Genomic DNA, 24,580 nt, shown 5'->3' on the forward strand with positions numbered 1-24,580 from the left:
TCACCGTGTGTGTGTGTGTGTGTGTGTGTGTGTGTGTGCGCACATATATGCATATTTTCTATAATCTGCCTGCAGGAATGCTTCAGCTTCAGCCATATATTGTAATAGCACAGCGTAATCAGAGCAAGAATAAACCGCAAGACTCATCTTTTTTAATAAAGGGAGCAAGGCAAACTAGAGGAGCTTTTTTCCCAGCATTTTCATTCCACAACAGCTCTGCAGCCTTTGAAGAAGTCCACCGCACGTTTTGCGCCAGCTAAATTATCCTTCCTGGACGTACGGTGCCCTTTCAACACCGAACTGGAAGGTGCGGCGTACCCCCTGCGCTCGCGGGCCGGGGGGCGTTTGCCGTCGGCTCGCTGTCCCGCGGGAACGCGCCAGGCGCGTGCCCACCTGAAGAGCCCCCAGAAAGCGATGCCGTCAGGCGGCTTTTGTCGTTCTCAGCCTTGGAGGAGCACATCCCCGAGCTAAAACCACAGCAATTCAGCCACGCCGCCGGCGACCTGAACCAGAAGGCACCGCGCCTGCCCCGGCGGGCGAGGCGCGTTGATTCCTCTTGCAGGTTTATTTAACTCTCCGTTTATTATTAAGGAAAGAGTCTAAGAAACTGAGACAGCACCAAGGCAGCCAGAGACACTAAGCAGATTTATTAATTTAAGAAGGCTGATAACTTTCCTTTAGTTTATCCGACAGAGTTGGTGCAAGGGAGTTATATTTTAATAAGTTTTCTACTCTGCACTGTGTGCTATTTTCAAAGGATTTCACAATAAAGGAAGCTGAAAGACTGTGCTCAGTCTGGAGACTGTATCTAGTATGACATGAATATAGTATTTTAAACAGATTTAATCTCACAGTATGCCCTCCTCTACAATGACTTTGCAGGATGAAACCTTATGGAAAGGAAAATCTGTTCACCCGATGCCACAAAACACTGAATTGCACTGCAGACTCCGGCATCTCTGCCTACATGCTAACGTGCTTTCACCAAAGACTTTGGAAACAGCTAAGTTTCGGGGGCTGGATCCCGTTTGGTTCATTTCTGAGCTCATTTCCATTGCTGCTTATGTTTCACTGCAACAGCTCCAAGTGCTGGAGGGAGCAGGGCTGTCTGCAGCCGCGAGCAGCACCGCTTCTGAAGCCGATACCAGCAAAACTGATCCTTCCCCGGCCCCTTCACAGGCGCGACGGCCGCTGCCAAGGCCTGGCGAAGAACTTTGATTTTAAGATTTGGGGAAGTAGGGTTCCGGCTCCAGAAAAGTGAATGTTTCTTGTAGGAACGGCATTAAGCTTAACCACAGGCACACGCTCAGATAGACACCCAAATAGATTTGGGAAACTCAACCTTGGAACACTCGCTTCTTCGGTTTGTTTAAAATTCATGAAATGTAAATCCCTTCCGCAGCCCCCCACCCCCTGCTCCCTGCAGATACCTCGGGGCCTGATCCAAAGCCTCATTAAAAAGTGCAGCCTTTGACTTGAGTGGGCTTTAGAGCAGACTCCAGGTGAGCACAGGTGGGAGGAGGAAAAAGAAGAGAAGAGAAGAGAAGAGAAGAGAAGAGAAGAGAAGAGAAGAGAAGAGAAGAGAAGAGAAGAGAAGAGAAGAGAAAAGAGGAAAGGATTGCAAACAAAACAGCAGAGCAGCTCTCCGAACATACCTAGGGGCCGGTCAGTGAAGAGAGGGCGGCTGGCGTCGCACACGGCCGCTAAGCCTGGGATGCCTGGACGGATCCTTTAGCTATGCACAGACTCCCCTTTTGCTCCGGGAATCCAATTTAGAAACAAACAAACAAGCAAGCAAACACACCGAAGAAGCGGCCCCTCTGCTGCCCCCAGGCCTCCCCCGGCCCGGCGCGGGCCGAGGCTCGACGGCGCGGCCGGGCCCCGCCCGCTGCAGCGCCGGGCCGGGGCCGGGGCCGGGGCCGGGGCCGGGCCGGGTCGGGCCGCCCCGCTCCCGCGGGCATCCCCGGCGGCTGCAGCATCCCCGCGGCTACAGCCACGCCGGGGCGGCGAGAGCCGGCCACGGCGGCGGGGAGGGAGGGCACCCGGAGGGACGGCACCCTGCTAGGCAGCTTCCCCCCCGCACACAGACCCCCGCCGCAGGTTTATCCGCAAATTTCGCCGAGCAGGGGTTTAAGGATCCACCGGCGTGGCCCCAAGCCCTCGCTGCCAGCTGGGGAGCCGCACACCCGCGCCCTCCCCGGTGTCCCCGCTCTGCCCACCGCCGCCCGGCCCTCCGGGGCGCGCGCTCGGCGCTGAGACCCAGGGGAAGGGAGCAGCATTTATCCAGAGCTCACACTGCAGCACGGTGTCGAGCCCCACCGCCTCCGTACGCAGTCATTAACATTTTTGCTTTACAGGGGGAAAAGCCGCTGAGAACATTTTCAGGCCTGTGCTTTTTTTATGAATTAACAATTGAGAGAGGCAACCAGGGACGCTCCATTCACTACCCCCGCTGCAACCTTAAACACACTGCTCAGTTTGTTGTGCGCTGGGTGGTTTGGGGAGGGGGGTGGTGTTGGTTTCTTTTCCGCAAGGCGCAGAAATACCACTTCTAGCAAACTTCTGCCCTGCTTTTGATTCCCTCCATGCAAGGTAACTCACAGAGATGCATGCAAAAAGCAAGGGAAACCCTGCCACCAAGTCTGCAGGGCACCGCCAGCGAGGCAGGGCAAGCTCCATCCCCGCAGCACCGCAGCTACAGGCCCGCACGGTTCCCTGCCGCGTCCGAAAGCACACCAGTTTGAAAGTCAGACTTAAAAAAAAAAAAAAAAGAAAAAAAAAGGGGGGGGGGTACAGCAACATAGAAAAAAGGATCATTTCAGGGAGAGATAAGATACAACCAGTGCGCATCAGGAGCACTGAGACGTTATCACGCTGTGCCGGGTCATCCTGATACCGTGGCAGATAGCGGGGCTGGAGCTGCCTGTCTCGGTCGTTACATGCAGCTAGCCCAGCTACAGCTCACGCAGATCCCTGTCCTTCTAGCTTTTCACTTGAAAAGTTAAGTCATATCCTGGACTATTTTTTGCATCGTGTCGGCTTAGAGCTCACAGATGTGAATGCACTCACCCCTAAGAGTGACAAATGTTATTCTCAATCCTCCCCCACAATTTCAGGCAGTCAAGAATTAAACGTGGCGCGGCATACAGTGTCTTAATCTAATGATTTGTAGCCGCAGTGCCCGAAAAAAAAATCATCAGAAAGAGCATTAAAAGTGTGAAGTAGGTGAGCGCGCTCAGCTGCTTCCCGAGGGGATGGATCCTCGCGGCAGCGGCTCAACCTCTGCTACGTCCTGCTGCCTCGCGGCGTTCGTACCCAGACGAGCACCCTGGCCGCAGAGCCCGAGTATTCGACTACAGACAGCTTGAGGATGTGTGTGCATACAACCAGCATTGCTTTTTGTCCCGGCTAAGCAAACAAAATATATCACACTCCCCATAGCTACCCTGGAACGCCCGAGCCGTACAGCAGCCACCGCCAACACGCTCGCAGTGATTTTAAAAGAGGGAGGGAAAAGAGCTTATTAAAAACCTCTGTTCCTAACATTGAAGCATGCAGGCTGCTGATGATGCTTCTTTCTTTTGTTTTTTTTTTTCCTGCATGAAATTTTAAATTCATCCATCCGAACAGGTGTCAGAAACAGTGGGTCCATTTAGCTCCTATGATGATCTGAGTAATAAATATAGAGGATTTCCTTTCAATGTAGCACATGCTGAAATGACACCAATGTAGTTCTGGCATCTGAGCAGATAATTCTGATATATGCATCATTTCCTCCCTAAATCCAGGAAGCAGCTACACTCTGTGCCTGATATTAGTATATTATGTCAAATAGAAATTGGTATTAAAATTATGAATGATTCTAGATCAAGAACTTCCTACACACTACACAGAGGGAGGGGGAGGAAACAGCTGCACAGAAGCTTTCGGAAAGGAAAGGAAAAAGAGGTGGGAAAGTTCATTTTTTAAACTTAAAATCTGCTGCCATGATTCATGGGGGGGGGCACCCTTCAAGCGGCGTTTTGATTCAGATCAGGCGTTTTTGTTCGAAAAGGGGGGAGAGGGCTTTCGAGTAAACAGCAGCTCTCGCTGCCCCGTTTGCAAAGGGGGCTGCCTGGGTTCCTGCAAAGCGCCTGCCCGGCGGTGCTGAGCAGTTGTTGAAGAAATAAATATACACTGCTGTGACTTGGCTATTCCTCCCCTCCTCTCTCTACCCCCCCCCCCCCCCGCCCCGCTACAGCCGGGGATGATGTTTCCCAGGCAGTACGGACGCCGAAAGCCTGCTCCGGGCCCAGGGATGCCGGGCGGAGGGCGAGGGCCGGCTGGGCTGGGCTGGGCTCCCTCGCAGGGGCAGCCCCGGGCCGCTCGCCCGGCGCGCTTCTCCCAGCACCTGGCGCTTGGCACTTCTTTGCGACCTCGTCCGTAAACGAGAAAGAGCTACAGGGCTGCGGCAGAAACGGGAGGCTGCTAGCGACGCGGAGGTTGAGACCACGTCCGCCTTCGGACGCGCAGTGCCCCGCGCCAGGCAACGTTCCCGCTGCCCGGAGCGGAAGCGGCGCCCGCCCGGGAGCAGCAGGATCCTGCTCCCCTTTGAAGCCAGCGGGGATTTTACCTCCGAGTTCAACGGGAGCAGGAGGGAGGCCGGCGTCGAGCGAGGATGAGCGGAGGTTATCCCGACCGGGCGACGCCAGCCGGTCCTCAGAGGGCAGCGCCGCGGCCGAGGGGGCTCCACCGAAACCAGCCGGCATGGCCCCAAGCTTGCTGTGCTCCAGGGAACACGACCGCGCGCTCCTATTTATTCCTCCCCCTCCTTTCCTTCAATTGGGAAGTTACTGTGTTTCAGGCCAAAACTCAAATGCAGCCTGCCTAAAGAAGGCCACTTTTTTTTTTTATTGGCAAAAAGATTGCAATGTATAATCATGATGAAAACCTAGGAGACACACAAGGCTTTTTTCTCCTCCAGAGTAGGGGGGGTGATGGGAATTTTTCCTTCTCGCGTGCTATTTCTAGGAAGGATTTCTCTTATCACCGTTCATACATTTTCCCCCCCCCCTCTCTCTCTCTCCGAGAAAGAAGATACTTAAGGGAGGCAGCAGTGCTCCCCTTGCTCTGTGCTACTCTCCCAGGACTCACCATACTTTTAAAACACTCACAACTTCGCCTGCGAGGAAAAGCTCGGCGCCGCAGAGCCGCCCGGGGTTAGAGCCACGCTGCCAACTTCGGGCTGGGCACTGCCTCCTGGGGATCCCCAAAAAGAGTGGGGCTCCGTTGTGACCCCCCCCCCCGGCCCCCTGTGCAAAAGCAGCAGCCGGGAAGCACGCCAAGGCCGAGCCTGCAGGTGACCCCCGGGAGAGACGTGGGCACGGGTGACGGCTCTGCCACACCGGGCAGAGGGGAGCTGCAAGAAGGGATGAAAAAAAAAAAAAAGGAGAGAAAAAAGAAAAAAGTGAAGCCCCATCTTTACGAGAGGAGATAATTCTCCCGTCGGCCAATAGCAGCCAGTTTACCCACCGATTACACATTAACCAGAAAGCGGGACGCGAATTAACCAGAACCTGGAGCTTGAACCATTACTCAAGCCATGGTGCAACCCGAGGTCAGATGCCAAAGGGCGTCTCGCGGCCCTCGCCCGGCCCGCGGGCCGCCGGCGGCCCCCACGCGGGACGGCGGCCCGGGGGGCTCGGGGAGCCCTCCGGCCCGGGGAGGGGGGGACGGGGACCCGGCTGGGCCGCCGCGGGGACCCCGGCGGGTCCTCTCCTCCCAAAGCCACCGGCGAGCAGGAGGAACCGCTGCAGCCGCCGGCGGGGGGAGCGCGGCCGGGCGCCCACGCGGGCTGCCGGGACAAAACCGAGGTGGCCTCGGCTTCAGAAAGTTGGAAGAAGTCCCTTGACTTTTTTTTTTTTCCCCTTCCTCTGCTCCTCAGTTCTAGGCTTTCTAAGGCCTGTAGCAAGAAAAAAGAAAGAAAAATAAAACCACAGGGAAAAAAAAAAAAAGATGGGGTGTGAGGGGGGAAGCAAAGAAAGCGGGGGGAGAAGCAGGCACTGCGCACCCAAAGGGCAAGGAACCTTTCGGTCGCGCGTTAAGTGGCTCTGTGCCGAGCCCAGCCTGCCGCAGCGACACCTCTGAGGAGCGGCAGGCAGCCGCGGCGCGCCAGCCGGCGAGAGGATGCGGAGGCTGCCCTTCCGCCTCGCTCCATCATAAAGCCGTCCCAACATCTAAGGCCGCATCACGTCCGCAGCTTTGCGAGCAGACCTCCCCTCCGAGGTCTCCCCAAAGCCGACGGGCCGGCCCGCGACGCGGAAGCTGAGGCCATCGCGCTGCCGAGAAGCCAGAACGAGCACCGGAGAGCTCGCGCTCTTCGCCTACCTGAACGCTAACGCCTTGCTAGCGGGCGACAAGTTTCCCTTCTGCATAAAACTAGCCTCCTCCGTCTCCCCTCCTGCGCATCACCGAGCGCGGCTCTCGTGCGGGCACTGCACCTCGGCCAGGCAGTACGCTGCAGCGCTGCTTTCACCGTTATTGCGCTTTAAACTACACACTAAGAAACTGAGTACGGAATCAAAAAAAATGCAGTTTATTATTGTAGATTATTCTCTCTTTTGATATAACCATAGAGTCGAAAATGAAAGAAAAGCACATAGGAACATCACACGTGGTTAGTTAGTAACTCAAGATATAAAACAATTTTGCACAGCAAAATATGTAAAAGAAAAAGTAACTGACAAGATTTTTTTATATTTATTGTGGTAAGATTTACTTTCCATTTTTTTTTTAAAAGACAGGATATCAGTCCCTGAAAATAAAATTTACTGATTATTGCCTTTAAAACTGTGGAATTTTTGAAGTTACAGAAAATCCAGTTCTGCACCACAATACAACTGTAAAAAAATCTGCATCATTGTAAAACTGTGCAGTAATGCCATCTTTGTAACTGCATAAATTGTATTAGCGTTCTAAACAGGTTTGTAATTTTTTTTTTGTATTATATGCTTGCAGGTTATATCTTAGTGCAATTCAGTCCCAAATACTTCAATTTTGAAAAAAAACCATACATTTTGAATGTAAAATACCCCTATAGATATAAACAGGGGTGCCTCCCCCTTTTAATACTTTGGTTTTCAAATACAGTCAGTGGTATAGCAAGGACTACATATACCCAACTTATATTTAAGTTGCAAGCACATGCTGCATAAACTACTTTTTAAAACAGTCCCGTTGCAAATTCTACCCCCCTTTACATCACGACAGTAAACAATTTAGTGCATCAATCTTTAAAAAAAAAATCTACATCTAAACAGACCTAACTCTTTCGAATTTATCTATAACATTCCTTTATCTGTAGCATACATTTTAACTGGGCTAACAGATGACAGAAACTAGAATTAAATTATATACTAGGAACCCAGAGCATTCCACATTTGACAATGACCAAATGCAAAAGGAAAAAAAATGGGGCAGATCACTTAAAATTATTTTTTAGACTGTTTTAGGCAACAGCATGGTTTCACTGTCCCCCCCCCCCAAGCGGGATGCGAATTTTGTTTTTTGAACATCTTTCCAAAGTTCTTTTTGTATTTTTTTGCCACATTAGGTTATCAAAATCCATTCTGGCATGTTTTCTAAGAGGGAATGCTTCAGTGCATTTAAAAGGAAGTCTGAAGTTTTGAGTAACTCAAAGCAGTTTTAGAGCAGATGCAAACTTTAATGGGGAGGAAGAGGAGGAGGAAGATCAAAGGTTGCACTTTTTTGCTTTCAACTCAAAAAAGTGATGAGGCAATAAAACAAAAGGATGAATGCCATGCCATAATAGTCTCCAAAAGTCCATTTCCAAGCAAAAGAAAAAAAAATAATTATACCATACATGACCAGCATGCAGGGTTTTTTTATTAATATAATGTCTCTTTTCATAGTCTTTTGAAACAGTTACAGTTCATTGTTGCTAAGACAAAATAGCAAGCGTAATGCATGAGATGAGTATGGGATTCTAATGGCAGACTAAAGTCTCACGTTTGGCAGATTAAGGCCAAAACTCACATGAACACACCGAAGGTTGATGCAGGCTTGATTTTGGCAGGTTGATCTAGGTATATCTCTAGTTTTGCACAACAACGCTAAAAACTGATGGAACTCAGCAAGCTGGAGTCTAAAAATTTCACATTGTTTTTGTATTTTTTTTGTTTTTGTTTTGTTTTTTGTTTTTTATTTCTTTTTCTTTTTGCAAAGCTCAAATCTCATATGAAGAACTCAGGATGGCAAAAAAAGAATCTGACTTTTTTGGACACAGCAAGCTCAAAAGAAAAAAAACCTCATGAACTTAAAAATATATATATATATATAATGTGGATGGCAGGTTTCAAAGAAGAGCAAGCTTCATATGAAGAACTGAGTTGGTGGCGAGTTGGATCTTTTAAATTTTAAAAAAACAGCAAGCCCCCACAAAAATAAAAATAATAATAATAATAATAATAAACAGAAAAGAAACTCATGTAGAACTTGCGGTTGGCCAACAAGCAGCCAGCCCACCTTAAAAAAAAACAAAACAAACAAAAAAAAACAAACAAAACCCCCCAAAACAACTTCGTTTTAAAATTGTTTTGAGTTTTTTTTTTTAAAAAAAGAAAAAAAAAGAAAAGTAATACAAGGTGGCAAGCTTGGTTGTCGCTCTAGCAAAGCCCCCAACAACAACTCACACGGAGAACTTTTAGTTAAGGTGGCAAGGCTGTGGGCACTCACATGAAAAACTCTGGAGAGGAAGGGTTGTCGCTGCTGGATCCGTTTTCTCTGAAGCCATTGCTGACCAGCTTCTCGTACTTTTCCTTGTAGGCGTCCCTCTCCCGGACCAGCCTGGAGATCTCCTGCTTTAGGTGCTCCACTTGCTGCAGCAGCTGGTTCTTCTCCGACTCGAGGACGTGCCGCTGCTGGACCCTCTTGAAGCGGCAGGACTGGGCATAGCCCCTGTTTTTGAGGGTCCTCCTCTTCTGCTTGAGGCGGATCACCTCCTCCTTGCTGACGCCCCGCAGCTGCCGGTTCAGCTCCCGCACCGACATGGTCACCAGCTGCTCGTCCGAGAAGCGGTCGTCGAAGTGGAGCCCCCCGGCGCCGCCGCCGCCGCCGCCGCCGCCCGGGCCGTGGTGCGGGTGGTGCAGCCCCCCGGCGCCGCCGCCGCCGCCGCCGCCGCCGCCGCCGCCCGAGCCGCCCGCCGAGGAGGCGGAGGAGGGCGGCGCGCCGCCCGGCGCCGCGGCGTGCGGGTGCCCGCCGCCGCCGCCGCCGCCGCCGCCGGGGCCGTGGTGCGGGTGGTGGTGGTGGTGGTGGTGGTAGTGGGGCCCCGCGCCGCCCTGCGCCGCCGCCGCGGCGATCACGGCCGACACCACGGCGGCCGCCGAGCCCATCTCCTCGCCGGGCACCGAGCCGCCGGCGCCGGCGGCCGCGGCCAGCTGCTGCCCTCTAGCATAGCCATCGAAGGCGCCGGGCAGCGGGTGGTGGCTGCTGTTGATGAGCGCCTCCACGGCGTCCTCGGGGCTGAAGCCCAGCGCCTCGGGGTTGAGCTGCTGCGGGTAGCCCGTCATCCAGTAGTAGTCTTCCAGGTGGGTCTTCTGGTCGGTGCCGGAGCCGGGGCTGGGCGCCGAGAAGCTGGGGGACGGGGGCACGGAGCTGCAGGGCGTGCTCATCGGCGTGGAGGAGAGCGAGCCCCCGGCGATCAAGCGGCCGCACTGGCTGATAATGCGGTCGGTCTCCACCGGCTCCTTTTTCACTTCAAACTTCATCAGATCGAAGTCATTAACATATTCCATGGCCAGGGGACTGGTGGGCAGGTCGGAGTTGCTCATTGCCAGTTCTGATGCCATCCTTTTGCTGCTGACAGTCCTCCAGAAAGGGTGCACGCCGGCAGCGAGGGGACTGCTCGGAGTTGCCACCGGGTGAGCCAGCTTGATTTTTTGCGGTATCTGGTCTCCTGCGCTCTCGCCCGCCTCTCCCTCGCTCCGCCAGCCCCTCGCAACCTCCGCTCCAATTTGCACCGGCGGTTTTTTCTCTCGCTCCTTATTATCCTTTGCAGAGTCTACGGTGCTGATGATGCATCAGAGCGAGTGGCTCTTTCTATTCGCCTTTTGCATGAAGGGTTTTTTTTTTTTTTTTTTCCCTCCTCTCTCTCTCGCCTCTCTCTCTTTTGCAGCTTGCAAACTGCAGCTGGAACTGTTAGTTCTTGTTGTTGCTGCAAGTAAAAAATTTTTTTGCTTTTGTTTTGTTATTTTAACACTTCATGGTGTCTTTCCTCTGGTCGTTTTCGTGCAAAGTGCAAATCGAGAAGAGAGGTTCATCAGGGGGAAAAAAAAGCAGGAGAGAAAAGAAACCGAAGACAAAAAAAAATCAAAGTCAATATCGCAACCAAAATAATAATAACAAAAAAAGAGAGAGGAAAAAAACTCAACCCCAAAGCTACAGCGAGAAGATGAAAAATATTTTAAAGGTTTCATCCAGCAGGAGAGTTTAAAAGCATTGCTGAGTTTTATAGCAGTCGTGACGTCAGCTTTCAAATGGGAAATTGACTCCGCGCGCGGACCAATGGGCTGCGCCGCTCCCGGCCCTCATTAGCATAATAGTATGGAAACAAGGAAACTTTTCGGCGCTGTCAGTCAGGGCCGATCAGCTGACTGTCAGCTGCGAGCGCCTTAACCCCCGCCTGCCCGCCGGGGCCGCCCGCAGAGCCCGGCCCGGCCCGGCCCGGCCCGGCCCGGGGGGGGGCCCGCGGGGCCGAGCCGGGGGCAGCCCGCTGGGGACCCGGGGCAGCCCGGGGGGGTCCCGCAGGGCTGGGAGCAGAGCCGAGGGCAGCCCGTCGGGCACCGGGGGCCGAGCTGGGGGCAGCCCGGGGAGTGGGGGGGGGTCCCGCAGGGCCCAGCCGGGGGCAGCCCGGGGTGGGACCGGGGCCCAGCCCGGGGGGGTGGGGGTCCCGCGGGGCCGAGCCGGGGGCAGCCCGGGGGGCTCCCGCAGGGCCCAGTCGGGGGCAGCCCGGGGGGGGGGGCGCAGGGCCGAGCCGGGGGCAGCTCGTCGTGGGACCGGGGACAACCCGGGGGCGTCCCGCGGGGCCGAGCCGGGGGCAGCCCGGGGGGGTGTCCCGCAGCCCAGGGCGAGGGGTCCCGCAGCCCGCCCCGCCGCGGCCCCGGCAGCGCGGCCGGGCCCGGCGCCGCCTGCGGGCCGCTCGCAGCCAAGGGTTAAATCCGTGCCAGGCACCGATACCTGCAGCGGCCCGGCCCTGCCCCCAGCGCGGCTTCGTCAGGGCTCAGCCGCCCATCGCGCTCCGCCGCGCTCCGCCGCTGCGGCCGCTCCGCGCGTTTCTGATGTCCGCGGCCGGGGCAGCGCTGCCCCCTCCCCGCTTCGGCGTGCACACCCCCAAGTTTGCCCGCGCCGCCGCGCTTGGCCTGCCTGGCCCGGACTAATTATTTTAATACATTTAGAACTATTTGTATTTAGTTTAACCTCCCCGTCCCCCGGCCCCCGCTCCGCTTGCGGGGCGGGGAGGGGGGCAGGAGGAGGGGCCGCGCCGGGCCGGGGCCGGTGCGGGAGCCGTGGAAGCGGCGGGCGAGCCGAGGCCGGCGCGCCGAGCGGCGGCGGAGCGGCTCCGTCCAAACCTCGACAGCGCCATCTCTCGTCGAAAGGTCAGTCGCGAGGCGGCCGCGGTGCGGGCGGCCGCGCCGGGCCGCGCCGTCGGGGCGGCGCAGCGGTGGCAGCCCGCGCCGGCGGCCCGGCCCGGCCCGGCCCAGCCCCGGGAAGCCCCCGGTCCCCGGAGCCGCCGGGCTCGACTTTTTTTTTTTTTTTTTTTTTTTTTTTTTTTTTTCCCCGACCGGGCTTTATGGGAATATCGATAGAATTAAAGTTACTTGTAATTCCGTGATAAATGAGATGTCTCTCGTAAGTAAGATTAAGTGCAGGGCTATAAAGTTGTTTATCTGAAAAGTAATTCTCAGAAAGCTGACTTCTGACACTTGGTCATATATTAAACCAGCGTCTTGAACATTGTACTTCAAATCCTTCCCTGCTCCCCTTGCCTAGTCCCTTCCTCCTTGGAGTTTGCTATTTATAACTGCGCGCAGGGTATTACTCTGTAGGTGCAGGCAAGTCTCTGGGTAATTTTTCACCAACTGTAAAAATCATCATTTGCAACAGCCAAAGAATCTCTGCTTAGGAAATAGCACTTGGCTAGTGGATTTGCAAATGGATAACATCTTCTGACTGTGCCATTATCAGTACGAGTGCCAGCACTAACATCTGCAAGTCATACAGCATGTACCGTGCCTGACAGCTGAAAAAGGTAGTGCACACTGCAAAGTTAGGAAGCTTACTACATCTAGGAAGGATCACCGACTCAATTCCGTAAAGCTGGAAATGCTACCAACATCGCTGAAAAATTAAAATACAGTTCTGCACGGTCCCAGAATGTGCACACAAGTGCACAGAGAGCCCCGCACATCTGCTAGGTTTGTCTTACAGACTGCGATTCCTGACAAAGTTAATGCAACTTAGCCACTCCGGCTTGCTTTCCAATTTCTTCCCAGGACTGGAATCAACAAAACTTACAGGCTCACAGCATAAATCCCCAAAGGACAGTCCAATTCCCTGTATTTGTATTTTTTTTTCCTTGAGCAAGATGAATGTGGCACTGTTTATCACTTAACATTCTCACCTACGTGAGACATAAAATGTGTGCTAATATTTTTAAATGAAAAGGGTATTGCTTTCCAGAATGTACAATTGTAGTATTTCACTTGCCCATTTGATAGATGTCTCTGGAAATGTGTCTTCAGCCCCATAAAATAGTTTGTTTGGACATGAGCGTTCAAAGTGCTACATCTGCAAACTAGTAAATTTACTGGCTGAATTCTGAGCTACAGACAAAGAGTGTGAAACTGTGTGAGCTAATGGGTACTGCCTCTTAATTGATAGCGATGTAAGCAAGTGCTGCAAATTAAATTGGAGCTCTGACCTACCAGAACAGCAAACAAAATTATTAGTTCAACAATATTGCTGTTGGGTGATTATTACACAGAACTGCCACACCAAAATGTCTCTAGTGTTCAGCAAACCAGAGAAAAAAAGATTATTAGCAATTTTTGGATAACCTTCAGAAGCAACATTCTCCTCCCTACACTGTATAATCCTCATTTTAGTAGTATTTTTCTTTATTATTTGGCTATTCACAATGGGTGTCTAAACATTTACAGTCCTCTATTAACAGCGTTTCTTTCATAATAATCACACACTTTCATTTCAATTAGAGCTATTCAGTCTTCAGTTTTTCTGCAATTATCGCAGGCCAATTCCCCCAGACTGCTCCCTTTCCCTCGCACTGTTTGCTGCGATCCTGCCCTAATCCAGGCGGCGTGGAAACTGCAGCGTCCCTTTCCCAGCCTCTCGCTGCGCTTTGCTTTCGAGCATCTCGGCTCAACAACGCGGCGCGCAGCCCTGCTCGCTCCTTGCTCCCGACCGGCCTCACGAGCGCGCGAGCTAGCGTGTATTTATTGCGAGCGAGCTTTGTGACAAACCGTGCGGGGGGACGTGAAGCGTTAACTCCCCGCGCACCCGGCTCGAGCACGCCGCAGCGCCTGCGGGGGCCCCCGGCTGCGGGTGCCAAGGGGACTCGCGGGCTGCTGTCGCAGGCGCTCACGTTTTAATCCGCTATAACTCAAACACCTATCAGGACCAGCGCGTTAAGTACAGTTACTGCTCCTTTTGTTTGCCTAGTGTCTTATTTTATAGTGCAGAACTAAGCGGCGTCCACTGGCTTTTGCTACGAAACCCACCTAATTGATTTCAGGAAGACTTCTGCAGAGTAACAGGACAATAAGGCATAAACTGCTTTTAGGTGCAGTGCTAGATAAATCCTTTTAACAGTCTTCAGATCAGTTAACAGGGTAAGTAAATCACGTATCACTGTTAGCAGATTTATGGGAGAGAATTAATAGAATCAGACGAGATAATCTGATAGGAATAAAATTGCTGAGGAAACAGTCCTGCCTTATATTTGAGGATATGAAACAACACTCTGATTACCAGGAGTCATTATGGATTGGTGAATTATGAGCTAAATCATCATAATAGTAATTCAGTATTTATTAATTCTTTTCTCTTTAAAGAACTCACAGACGCAAATAAAAGCCTCTCTCTCTCTTTGAAGACACATTCTTTATATATTTTTATTGGATGTAATTTACTATTTGCATTACCTGTATTTACCTCATAATTGAACATTTTGCATTCAAATTTATGTAATGCATTATGCTTGAGAATATATCTCTCCCTTATTAGCATAAATAGTCACTTACCTCATGAATTACTAACAAAGTTTATCTGAAAATATAGGTATATTTTTCATTAAGTGGAACACAAACATATGTACAATAAATTCTGATTTGCCAGTAGTGCTAGAGAAACACATAACAACCCTGTATTGGAGAAGAGGGAGGAGGAGAAGCAAAGAAGTAGTATCAATTAATATATATACAACAATGATTTCCTCTGTCAACAGTTTGTTTATTTTTAATAAAGAATCAGTGACTAAAAGGTTTACTGTAGAAGCAGCAGATGAAAAAGGATCTCCAGAGCAAATTCTTCTCTCTGTGCTCCCCCAGTAGCTCTCCAATGGACTTGGATGACAGAGGCTTTTGGTCCTGTGGTCTTCACCCCAGCTGAGTTCCTGCTAATCTGTTCCACACATGGAAACGTGTGTTGCTCTAAACCCACCTTTTAAAACATTTCTCTCTTTCTCTTAATCCTGTTTTTATGCGTGGCTTTAAATCCAGATAATCAATATAATTTAGGCCCATCTTGCAGCACTAATTCAACCTTACTTATGCATTAAAAAAAAAAAAAAAAGCTATTGACTTCAAGAACTGCAGGATTGAATCCTCGATCCCATTGAAACCAATGACAAAACTTCTATTGATTTCACTGGAAGCAGGATTGGGTCCTTGATGTTAGCAATTTGTTTATGTCAAAAGGTTGGCGCTGCAAAAAATGGAAGACGTCAGCAGATCTGCTGGCAGGAAATAAGGTCTGCTCCCCCAAAGTCAAAGGCAAAATTCCCAGTTAACTGGTGATGGATCTCCCTTACACTCGGGTTTTATCAGCGCGGTACATACTGCGTGCTAAGCTGCATGTATGTTTTGTCTGGGCGCGTAAAGCAAGTCCTCCTGGGAGCATTCAAATGAGCATATCTGTAAATGTAGCACAGCAAAATGAGCTACTTTTGCCACTCTGGGTTTTTCCTGAGCATGGTACAATCCATTTCTGTGGCTACAGTTTTCTGCCCCATACACATCTGATACTGCTCTTTTATTTTAAGGCTGAGAAAATCTTCCTTTTAAACTCACGCTGAGCATCAAATTGGACTCCACTTGCAGCTGAACATCTTGGCTGTCTTTTCCTTGCCTCTATCAGCTCCAGTATATTTTATGTTGGATTCTCTGTTAATGAAACTTCCTTCTCCCCTCTCTCCTCTTTCCAGTTTTGCATTAATGATACCGAATCCACTAGGCTTGCCACTTCTGAAAATCTTTTAAAAATGGGCAAAAGGGAAGAAAAAATTATTTTCCTTTCTTATACAGTGTCCTATTTGGCCAGTCTGCACAGACTCTAAATACACCACCTCCATTCATTTTTATTTAAATGTTTCCATGGCTAAATTAGGAAAAAAAAAAGTTTGAAAAGACATGCTTAAACACACATCGTAATTGTTTTTGTGTAGTTTTACTCCGTTTTCCCCTTAGCATCTGAGAGGGATTGCTTTGTACCTTTAGGAATTGTGAGATATTAACAGCTGCTTTGACTTCATTCCCTTTGAAATGCCTAACAGCCGCTACATGGGAAGATACAGCATCAGTGCTACACCTGAGTGCGTGAATTTATTCCGTGTACCCTGAGTCAGAATGAAGTGGCTGCCCTTTGGCAATCAGAGTATTCTCGTAGCTAGCTTACAATGCTCATAAAATATTAGAATTATTCTGAATAACTTTGTATGATCCAGAAATATTTTCTCTAGCTGACAAGAAGACAACACAGATGTGCAGCCGAAAAGCTACGTGCAGCTTTTTAAGGGATCGCTAAACGTTGGTGTCACAAGGTCTGTATTGTGCTTTTTTTATGATGCATGTCCTAGTTTACTAATTTTCATGAATGGCCTTTGCCTCAATTTAAAAATCAATAAAGACATTTTGATGCCAAAAATCTATTTATCTGAAAGAAATAAAACCTAAAATTGCAATAAAGATTTTTATCAAGCTTTATGGTGGAATTTATCATTTATAACTTGAATGACCATGTTAAGTTATATAACGTGGTATTTGTTCTGGAATTAGCTGAACTGGGTAAACAGAGAATCTGGTAAAAACTCATGTGCCAAATTTATCTGAAAAGTCCCCAGAAACTGAATATTAACATTAGTTAAATGAGGAGACTAGGGAATTACATTAATGTTCTATATCTGAGCTATCCCAACACTGATGTCCTATGATATGCATACTGCTTTTGTATCTATTATTTTTGGCCCCAAAATCATTGCTTCTTTTCTCCCTTCTGCTCTACATTAAGTTACTTCAACAGTAAGAAGCGGTCACTGCAGCAGCACGAAAAAAATAAGGGAATTCTGTGTGCTCTCTCTTGAAGTCAAACGTCAGGAAGCGGTGAGGAGGGCACAGTTTTGAAGTGATGTTTTGACGTGTAATCCTAAAGGTTGCAATGGACTTTCTGTACTAAAAGTTACAAACTCGAGTAAATTTTAAACAAATCTGTGATTTAACGTCTTGAAACGAGAGATGGCAGAGACTCACTAATTTCTGGTGATAAACCGTGCTGCCGGTGACGGGCTGAGCGCCACGCGCTCGCCTTACTCCGTGCAAACAGTAAAATACGACACCTGCTTAAAGGAACGGACGGGGTCTTTCGCCGCACAAGGTTCGTGGCTTACGTGACCTAAAGAGGCTCGTTACAGCCGGGCAGGGCTGGCGCCTCGTCTCCCCGGGCGCGGGAAGAGAGGTGCAAGAGGAAGCCGGTTCCAGTCGGGCGCTTTTGCACCCGCTGCGCTCCAGCTGCGCTGACCGCGGCGGCTGCACGAGGTGCCAGGTTGGAGCGGTCAGGCCACCCGCGAGCCTCCCGGGGATGGAGAGCGAGCCGGGGCCGACGGCCGCGGGCCGGGCGCCGAAGGGCGCTGGGCGCTCGCTAACGCTGCCGCGGCTCTGGCGCTCCCTTGCCCCTAGGAAACCGGCAGCGGACAAGGCCGCCTCGGACGTGGCGAGAGCTGCAGGGTGAGAGGTGGTTACGGGAGCAACGCGTTATAAATCCAAACCCTAGGTGAGCTGTACGTCTGAGAGCACCTAAGGAGCTTACGTTACCGCCAACCCTTAATTATCAGACCGAATCTGGCCTAACCTGCTTATCTGCCGGGCGTGACTCACCGCGCGTTGGCGGCGGAGGTGTGAATGAGCCCTAGACAGCTCTGGAGCCAACACCTTTGCCACCTGAACCGGCAGGAGCTGAGGCTTAACCAGGGCCAGGAACCGGGCCGATGGGGGCAGAATTTCCCCCTTCCTCGCCCGTCCCTCCCTAACTGATCCAGCTGATGCCACCTCCTGCCCTCTCCAGCCAAGGTGAACTAACTCTCCTCCCATCCCTTCCCCTGCTGTTCCCCAAATGTTAGGGCCAAACTCCACCTAGGGCCAAGGACGCCAGGTTGGATTTCTGTGTCAGGAGCTTGGCTGCTGCAAGTGTCTTCTTGACTACATAGCTATAGCAGCATCTGTTAAAAAATCTATGTGAAAACAGTATGAGTGCCAGCAAATGGAAACTCTAGCTTTCTAATCAGCTACATTTGATTTGGTTTGATATATTTAACTTCTCCTTTTTTTTCTCCCACTATTGGCAAATGTGTTATTCTTCCACAGAAATGAAAACAACCTGCAATTTACTGGATTGCTTTATAGAGTCTTGGTGCAAAGAAGTGTATGTCATGATGACATCTGATATCTTTCAGTGTCGTTAATCGTCTTCAGCAAGAGGGAGATGGAAAGTCTTACGCCCTTTTTTTTTTCCCTCCTCTTCCATTAAAATCAGCTCACTGTTATGGGAGCTCTAGGCAGACCCAGTTCAGCTTTGTCTCCATCCAGAGCCTGGGTCATTCAGAAACTTTAATCCTTAGCTAAAAGGAAATGATAAAAAATACCCATGAAATTAGTTTTCACACCTGCAGTTGGAATTAATAATGGCAACCAGAGTGGCATCCTATTTCAGCTCCCTTGAGGTGACTAACAGTCCTGGTCATTTATATAATACCAACCACCAGAGGAATTCACTGTCTGAGGGATCTACCATGAAAAACATATGATCCCCAGAGCTATGCCTGCACAATGGAAAAACAGCTTTAGTCATGTATTAGTCATTTTATCACAAGACCGTATTTTTTGAACCATGAGGTTTGCTCTCTGATATTAAGAGAGAACAGAATAGAACAGCAGCATTCGATTTGGTAATTTGCACACAGATTTTGATGATGTTTAAGCTTCCTCCCTTTAGAAGGATGTGTGTAAATGACTAAGAGCAATAAACCAAGTCTAAAAAGTGTGGGGGTTTTCATGCAAAGTTCTCATGCATTTACTACTGTCTGCGCTGAGCATCAGTCCCTGCATACATCTGTGGAAGAGTGTCACTTGTACTTCACCTCGATAAGGGAGTGGTCTATTATTAAAACACAGCTTGAATTTTTCCTGGTTCTGCTTCTCCCTTAATTGCAAGGGATGAAATGTGTCGAGTGTCTGCTTCACTCGGCTGGGAATCACCGTCCTGCCACTGCAATTTCCCAGCCTTCAAAGATGACATGCAGCTAGCAAACTATAAAGCCAAGCGGCTGCGCTGTGACTCTGAACTGCCTTCAAAAGGCATTTGCTTCTACCGGTGGAGCGGCATTAGTACTTCAAGCAGGACACGGAGTAGGTATGCACTTGAATCCTTTCATGGAGCCATCTTTCAGAAAGAATTTATCTAATTATGTTTGTTTAATCCTTCCCTAATGGATGCACACGAGATGCTACAATATCTGAAATGCAGCTACCAATTTCAGCGCTTTTCTCCTCTGCTCTCAAGACCAGCTTTGCTCATGAAAAGCAAAAAAACCCTATTGCCTGCGCCCCAGGAGCCATCAGCTCAAGGTGCAAGCACGTTTGTACACCCGGTACACGTGGCAAAAAGCAGGTGTCGTAGCGCCTCTTCTTAACGCAAGGCCTGAGATGTTCTGCACGGCCAAACACACTGATCACGCGCTCCCTGCAGTTATTCCTCTGGGCAAACACGAAGCTGTGACCTCATGATATTGCTGGAGGGGATCTTTCCATACCTGAAGTTGTCTGTTTAGTTCCCAGCAATACTAACTAGTTTGAAAGATATGACCTGGACACCAGTACTTAATTCGGGGTACAAAGGGGCTTAAGGGCTTTAGCAATGGTAAATCTTATTTATTTGTACAGTGTTGGAATTAGACTGATAGTGAGATCTGGAGATACAAGATCGTTTCCCTGCAATTTGTGCAGGGATTTCAGCTGCTGCTTCCCCCCCACACACACCTTACAGCATTTACTAGAGCCAGTTACTGTGAATACAGCCCATATTATTCCCTGTGGAGCAGGAGACAGGTAGGACAGTTTCTCTTTCTATTCCTTCTTGTCCCTTCTCCAAATTTACACCTTCTACAATTGTTAATGTAACTACTGAACTGCTTAGAGACAAGCCACGTATAGTAGCAGGTTAGCACTTTTTGGTGTTACGTTAGCCCCAGCAGGTTTAGATTCCATCCCCTGCAGTCTCTTTTTAGCGGTCATTTTTTAATCTCCCTGAAATTCGGGGTCCAGCTTAAAGTTGATTCCAGCAGCACTTGGCTATGTCCTTTTGCAGCTGATGACCCAAAATAAAGCACTAAGAGCCGCTAATAAGAGGGGTGATATACCATAAAGCTTCTACAGTTTTCCACACTACTCAGATATCCTGCTATTAGTAAATCTACCCTTGCAGATTCAAAGGAAAGATATACATCATGCCACATTATTCTGCAAGTACAGCGGGGAATGCAAGGCTGATTCTATAGCTGGATGCACACTGTTGCAGTGAAGAATCGGAATGCCAACACCGCCATATCACCAAAATTAAACAAGTCAGTGCAAAAAGGTACAGCTGACGGTAGAGGCCACATAGTGCCTTGAATTGTAAGTGTCTGGGTCAAGGTACTACATATGAACCCTAATATTCGGTCACTCCAGGGCTGCAAAACGTTCCCGGTATACAGAAAAACACGCGCTACCACATCAGCTCGCTGCAGCAGTTGCCAGCTGCAAAGACTGTTAAAACCTCCTATTCTTTCCACGGCTAAGTCAGACAAGTAAATACTCCACTTGTGAGCCTCAGCTGGGCAAACTGCTGTTAGACTGGCGGAGGTGATCGTTCCTGAGGGGCTGTCCTTTCATTCCCCCAGAGCACCCTTCCTCAGAGAGCACATTTCTGTTTGAGTAGGAATTTCATTCTGACTGTGGGCAAGGAACCCATCTGAAACGCCTGCAGCACCCACTTGCAGCAAAGGTGCTGCAGAACTGCAGATACAGTCTCACAGTAGCGCTGTTACAGGATTTCCTAATGGAAAAAAAAGAGCTCAGTTTTAGGCTTTTTGCGGCTTTTCTGAAAGATAATTAAACTTTATCTTCACAACAATCTGGAACCTGATCTTGGGGTCAGAAGTGCAAGCATGAAAAGAGTGCCTTCACTGCATACGTGGGAAGGACTCGTAACCCCCATCATTACCTTCCCTACCACTTGCCTTTAAACAACAAGCAGGTCTGGAGACCATCAGCCTCCCGTTTTTCAGACTGTGATGGCAGCTGGCAAGGTAGAAGCCCTACTTCTAATGGGCGCATTAGCTTTTTCATAATTCTAAGCATAAAAATGCCTAGACAGCCTCTTTGCAGTGTGAGAGGGCACAGGGAGACCAGAGGACATCACTGCTTTGCCTCCAAGAGCAAAGGGGTGTTCATCGAGGGGAGCTGTAACCAAATCTATTACAGTAGCAAAAGGACCCCTTCCCTTTTCCACCCATTTGTCCTACAGTCAAAACTCATTAGAAAGATGTCTCTGTTTCAGTAACGCAGTCGGAACAGGGCAGCGTTATCCTCCCATCCCACTGACTTGCAGAGAAAATGTGGTTCAAGTCTAACGTGATTTAATTTCCTGAATCATAGTCCTGCAAACCCAGTCTGGGAATCTGCAAGCCAAGAGCCTCTTACATTGCCACCCAGACTGTAAGGATGACGATGGGAACTTATCAGATAGTTTTATTGATGCTATGCAAGAATTTTGCCTCAGCTGGGGTTGAATAAAAGCATAGGGCGTTTTTCAGCATTTGGCCCTTCATTTGGGAATTTCAGCTAATAACTTCCTTTCCTTCCTCTGTTTCACAGGTCCCCTAACTAATATACTGGGAGGTGTGAGAATATTGCTGTGACGCATGATCAGAGCTGCAAAGTCCAAATCCAAACTTCTTCAGAGGCTTAGAGTGGTAGGGGCAAGGGCAAAATTACAAAAATAAAGACAACGAGAAGTGGAGGACTTGCTCTGAGGAGGGAGCTCCCACAGCATATCAATGCTCTTCAGCATCAGCAGCCAGGCAGTAATAAGCAGACACTACAGAAGTGCTTGGTGCACCAGCCTTTCCGGTTAGGAGCAATTTTCACCACTATCCTTCCAAAGTAATAGGCTAGAAAAATAATACGATTTACCATTTCCCAGATAAGGGTAACTTTCCACCTAACTAGAAAACCCAGCAGAGGACTTGGATAGGACATCAGTTAGCTGAGCAGCCTGCAGAGTAACACTAAGGGAAGGGAATAGTACCTGATACTTTATTTTACCTCATTTTAGATGCTCTTTCCTCACAGTTTGTACCAGCAACTAGCTGTATTTTTTTCAGGAAAATATAAAAACTGTTCAGAAGTAAAAAGTTATTGTCTGATTCCCTTTAACTATCAACCCTGCATAAAGCATATGTTGTAGAGGTTTAGTGCTGCTTTTTGACTAGGTCAAAATACAGCCTGCCCGACATCCTGCCTACATAGTGGCAGCACTGCACTGCCCTTGCTTTCACGGATGTCCGGTTATGTACCATTCAAGTACTGCATGGTGAACGTAACATCCATAATACAGAGCAATTAAAGTCATTCCAACCACAGCTGAGCTAGGCTCATTTATGAACAGTGCGCAATGAATGTTGTATCAAGACTGTGATGATCTGACGGTTTTAGGAATAAACCTTTCAAAGAATAGGAGACATTGACACAAAATTGAGGTGCCACAGAAAAGGCCAGATGTTCAACTTTTAGGTCTTTATAGGGCATGCAAATTTTTTGCATGACTGAATGTGCATATTACCCATTGATGCGATCACTTACGCATCCAGCTCATCATCTGAATAGGCAAATATCATATCTTCTCCAGCAACTATACTCAGAATTTAATGCAAAATTCATTCTTTTTGAAAATCAGTCCCCCAGAACACAATTGTAAATCATCCATGATAAATTGATATGAAGAGAAATGCTGCATCCTTCTTTTGGGGTCTTTATTCCTTTTTTTTCCCTAGGAAATGTCTCCACCTTCATGCTGAAAGACAGAATTATTCCTTCTTTCTCATTCACCCTGTTTTACTGCTCAGCAGCTCCCACCACACATTAGGATCCATTATGCTAAATTCTAGAATGCCCAAGAAGTTAAATATAAAGCAGGAGACAACAGACACAAAAATAGACATGGGCCACAGGTAACCCTGTGCCACAGTAACACCCTGTTACTGTGTGTTTTGTGTTCCAGGGCAGAGCTGGGGTGAGTCAGTGAATCATGGGAGATCACAAGGGATGTAAAGTTAGTGGTGGTGTTCACATCACTGAATTGGGACCATTAAAATTATTGTCCTCCCTTGCATTAGATGACACAGCAACCTTCATGTAGCCGGTGGTGGAAAGACATGCAAAAACGAGGCTATGATCTCTCACGAGGAAAAATATCTGTTTCTTCTTTTTCTCTCAAATTTTTTTCCTTAACAAAAGGAAGACTGGTCTCCCAGCAATAGCCGGTTCTCAGTTCTGCTATGGCATTCTGCCTTGGCTACAGTTTCCTTGCTCATTTCCTTTCCAACCATGTAATGTTTATAGTTATGGGGTCTGAACAAATGGAGCAAATTCAAGTGTAGGTGGTATACAATACAATATAAATACAATATATATGAAATGGCACTTTATTTTTGTCTATCAGCTGATTAGCAGGCAGTACTGATCTTAACTGGAATTGCTAAGATTCCCATCTCTAGGCATCTGTAGGGCTGTTTTGGATGGAAGTATGATTTCTATTCATATTATATGACCCACTGTATTAAGCTGTTCTCTCGTACACAACGACTGATGTATGTAAGAAAAGATGTAGGAAAGCAAACCTACCACAGTTATCAGCCTCTAAAACAAATGCTTACTAAGGAAGACAAAATGCTCTTTCGCTCGCTAAGAAAGCACGAGCTGTATTATGTATACAAATAACATGCCTGTAGTTTTGGTGCCATAAAGCATAAATCACATTTTAGCCCTGCGCAAGCAGCCTCTCTGCAGGGAGCTGCTCCGCCGCGCGCCCTGAGGTCCACCTCCGCGGCAAGCACCGCGCGGACCGGGGCGGCCGGCCCGAAGGACCCCGGTGCTCCTGGGGCCCGTCCCTGCCCCTGCCACCCTGCATCACTCCGGCAAGCACCACACTGCGAACTGAGGAAACCTGAATGTGTCTTTTCAGCGCTGTCGATGCAATGCCGACTGCTCTTTTTTTAAAGGGTTATAGGAATTCTGGATCCGTGTCAGTTCTGCAATCCCCAGTGCAGAAGGGAAAAGGATTTTTAATGAAAACCAGCTTCAGTTGTGAATATTTAATACAGTGCCCAAGTGGTAACAGGATGATAAAGTTTTGATAGGCCTGGTATTGGCTTTTATTTTTTTAAGGGGGAACTCCTCTCTCACTAACGGAAAAAGCATTTTTAATGCCAACATCAATATAAAGTGCTGCTGGGACTTTTATATCATTTCAATATCAGGCCTACGTTCAAGAAGCACAAATAAATGCACTGTTCACAACCATCTGATATTATAGCTGAATAGCTTTCAACAAGCTCTTACCATATTTTCATGCACGAAGTATGATCTAGAGGTTGGAGAAGGAAAATGAGGGAACTGGAGGGGAGGAAAAGCTTTTTGTTAATTTATAGACACTAGCTGAAATGTTTAAGAGCAATCTTACCAGGGTCACAACATGGTGCATACATCAGGAGATTTTGCAAATAGCAGAATTTCTCCTTCTTCTTCTTCTTTTTCTGGCAGTATCAATAAATTTGTTTGATGCACTTTAAATGTTTAATTAAAACATTATGTTAGCACATTTACTGTAAGTGATAAAAACACTTTGGAGGTGGTCTTAAAGCAATTGGTGGCGCTGAAATTGCTAGACATGCACTAGTAAATCAGATACAAAGTCCATA

The 24,580-nt window shown here is 48.7% G+C and overlaps 1 protein-coding gene across 2 annotated transcripts in view; it reads right to left on the reverse strand.

Moving 5' to 3' along the window:
* The window catches only part of MAF (MAF bZIP transcription factor), a 189,821-nt gene extending 178,464 nt beyond the window's left edge, over window positions 1–11,357 (reverse strand). Inside the window, exons 1-2 of one of the 2 annotated variants that reach the window (XM_062586322.1) lie at window positions 11,233–11,357; window positions 8,734–10,272 (exon numbers count right to left, since the gene is read on the reverse strand). In XM_062586322.1, the coding sequence (XP_062442306.1) occupies window positions 8,734–9,845 (1,112 nt within the window). In that variant the 5' untranslated portion in view covers window positions 9,846–10,272; window positions 11,233–11,357. Of the gene's footprint in view, window positions 1–8,733; window positions 10,442–11,232 lie in introns of those variants that run through there. The other variant, XM_062586323.1, reaches the window with a different exon arrangement.
* Between the last annotated feature and the right edge of the window lie 13,223 nt (window positions 11,358–24,580).

This window comes from Rhea pennata, chromosome 13 (assembly GCF_028389875.1).
Source record: "Rhea pennata isolate bPtePen1 chromosome 13, bPtePen1.pri, whole genome shotgun sequence".
Taxonomy (NCBI): Eukaryota; Metazoa; Chordata; class Aves; order Rheiformes; family Rheidae; genus Rhea; species Rhea pennata.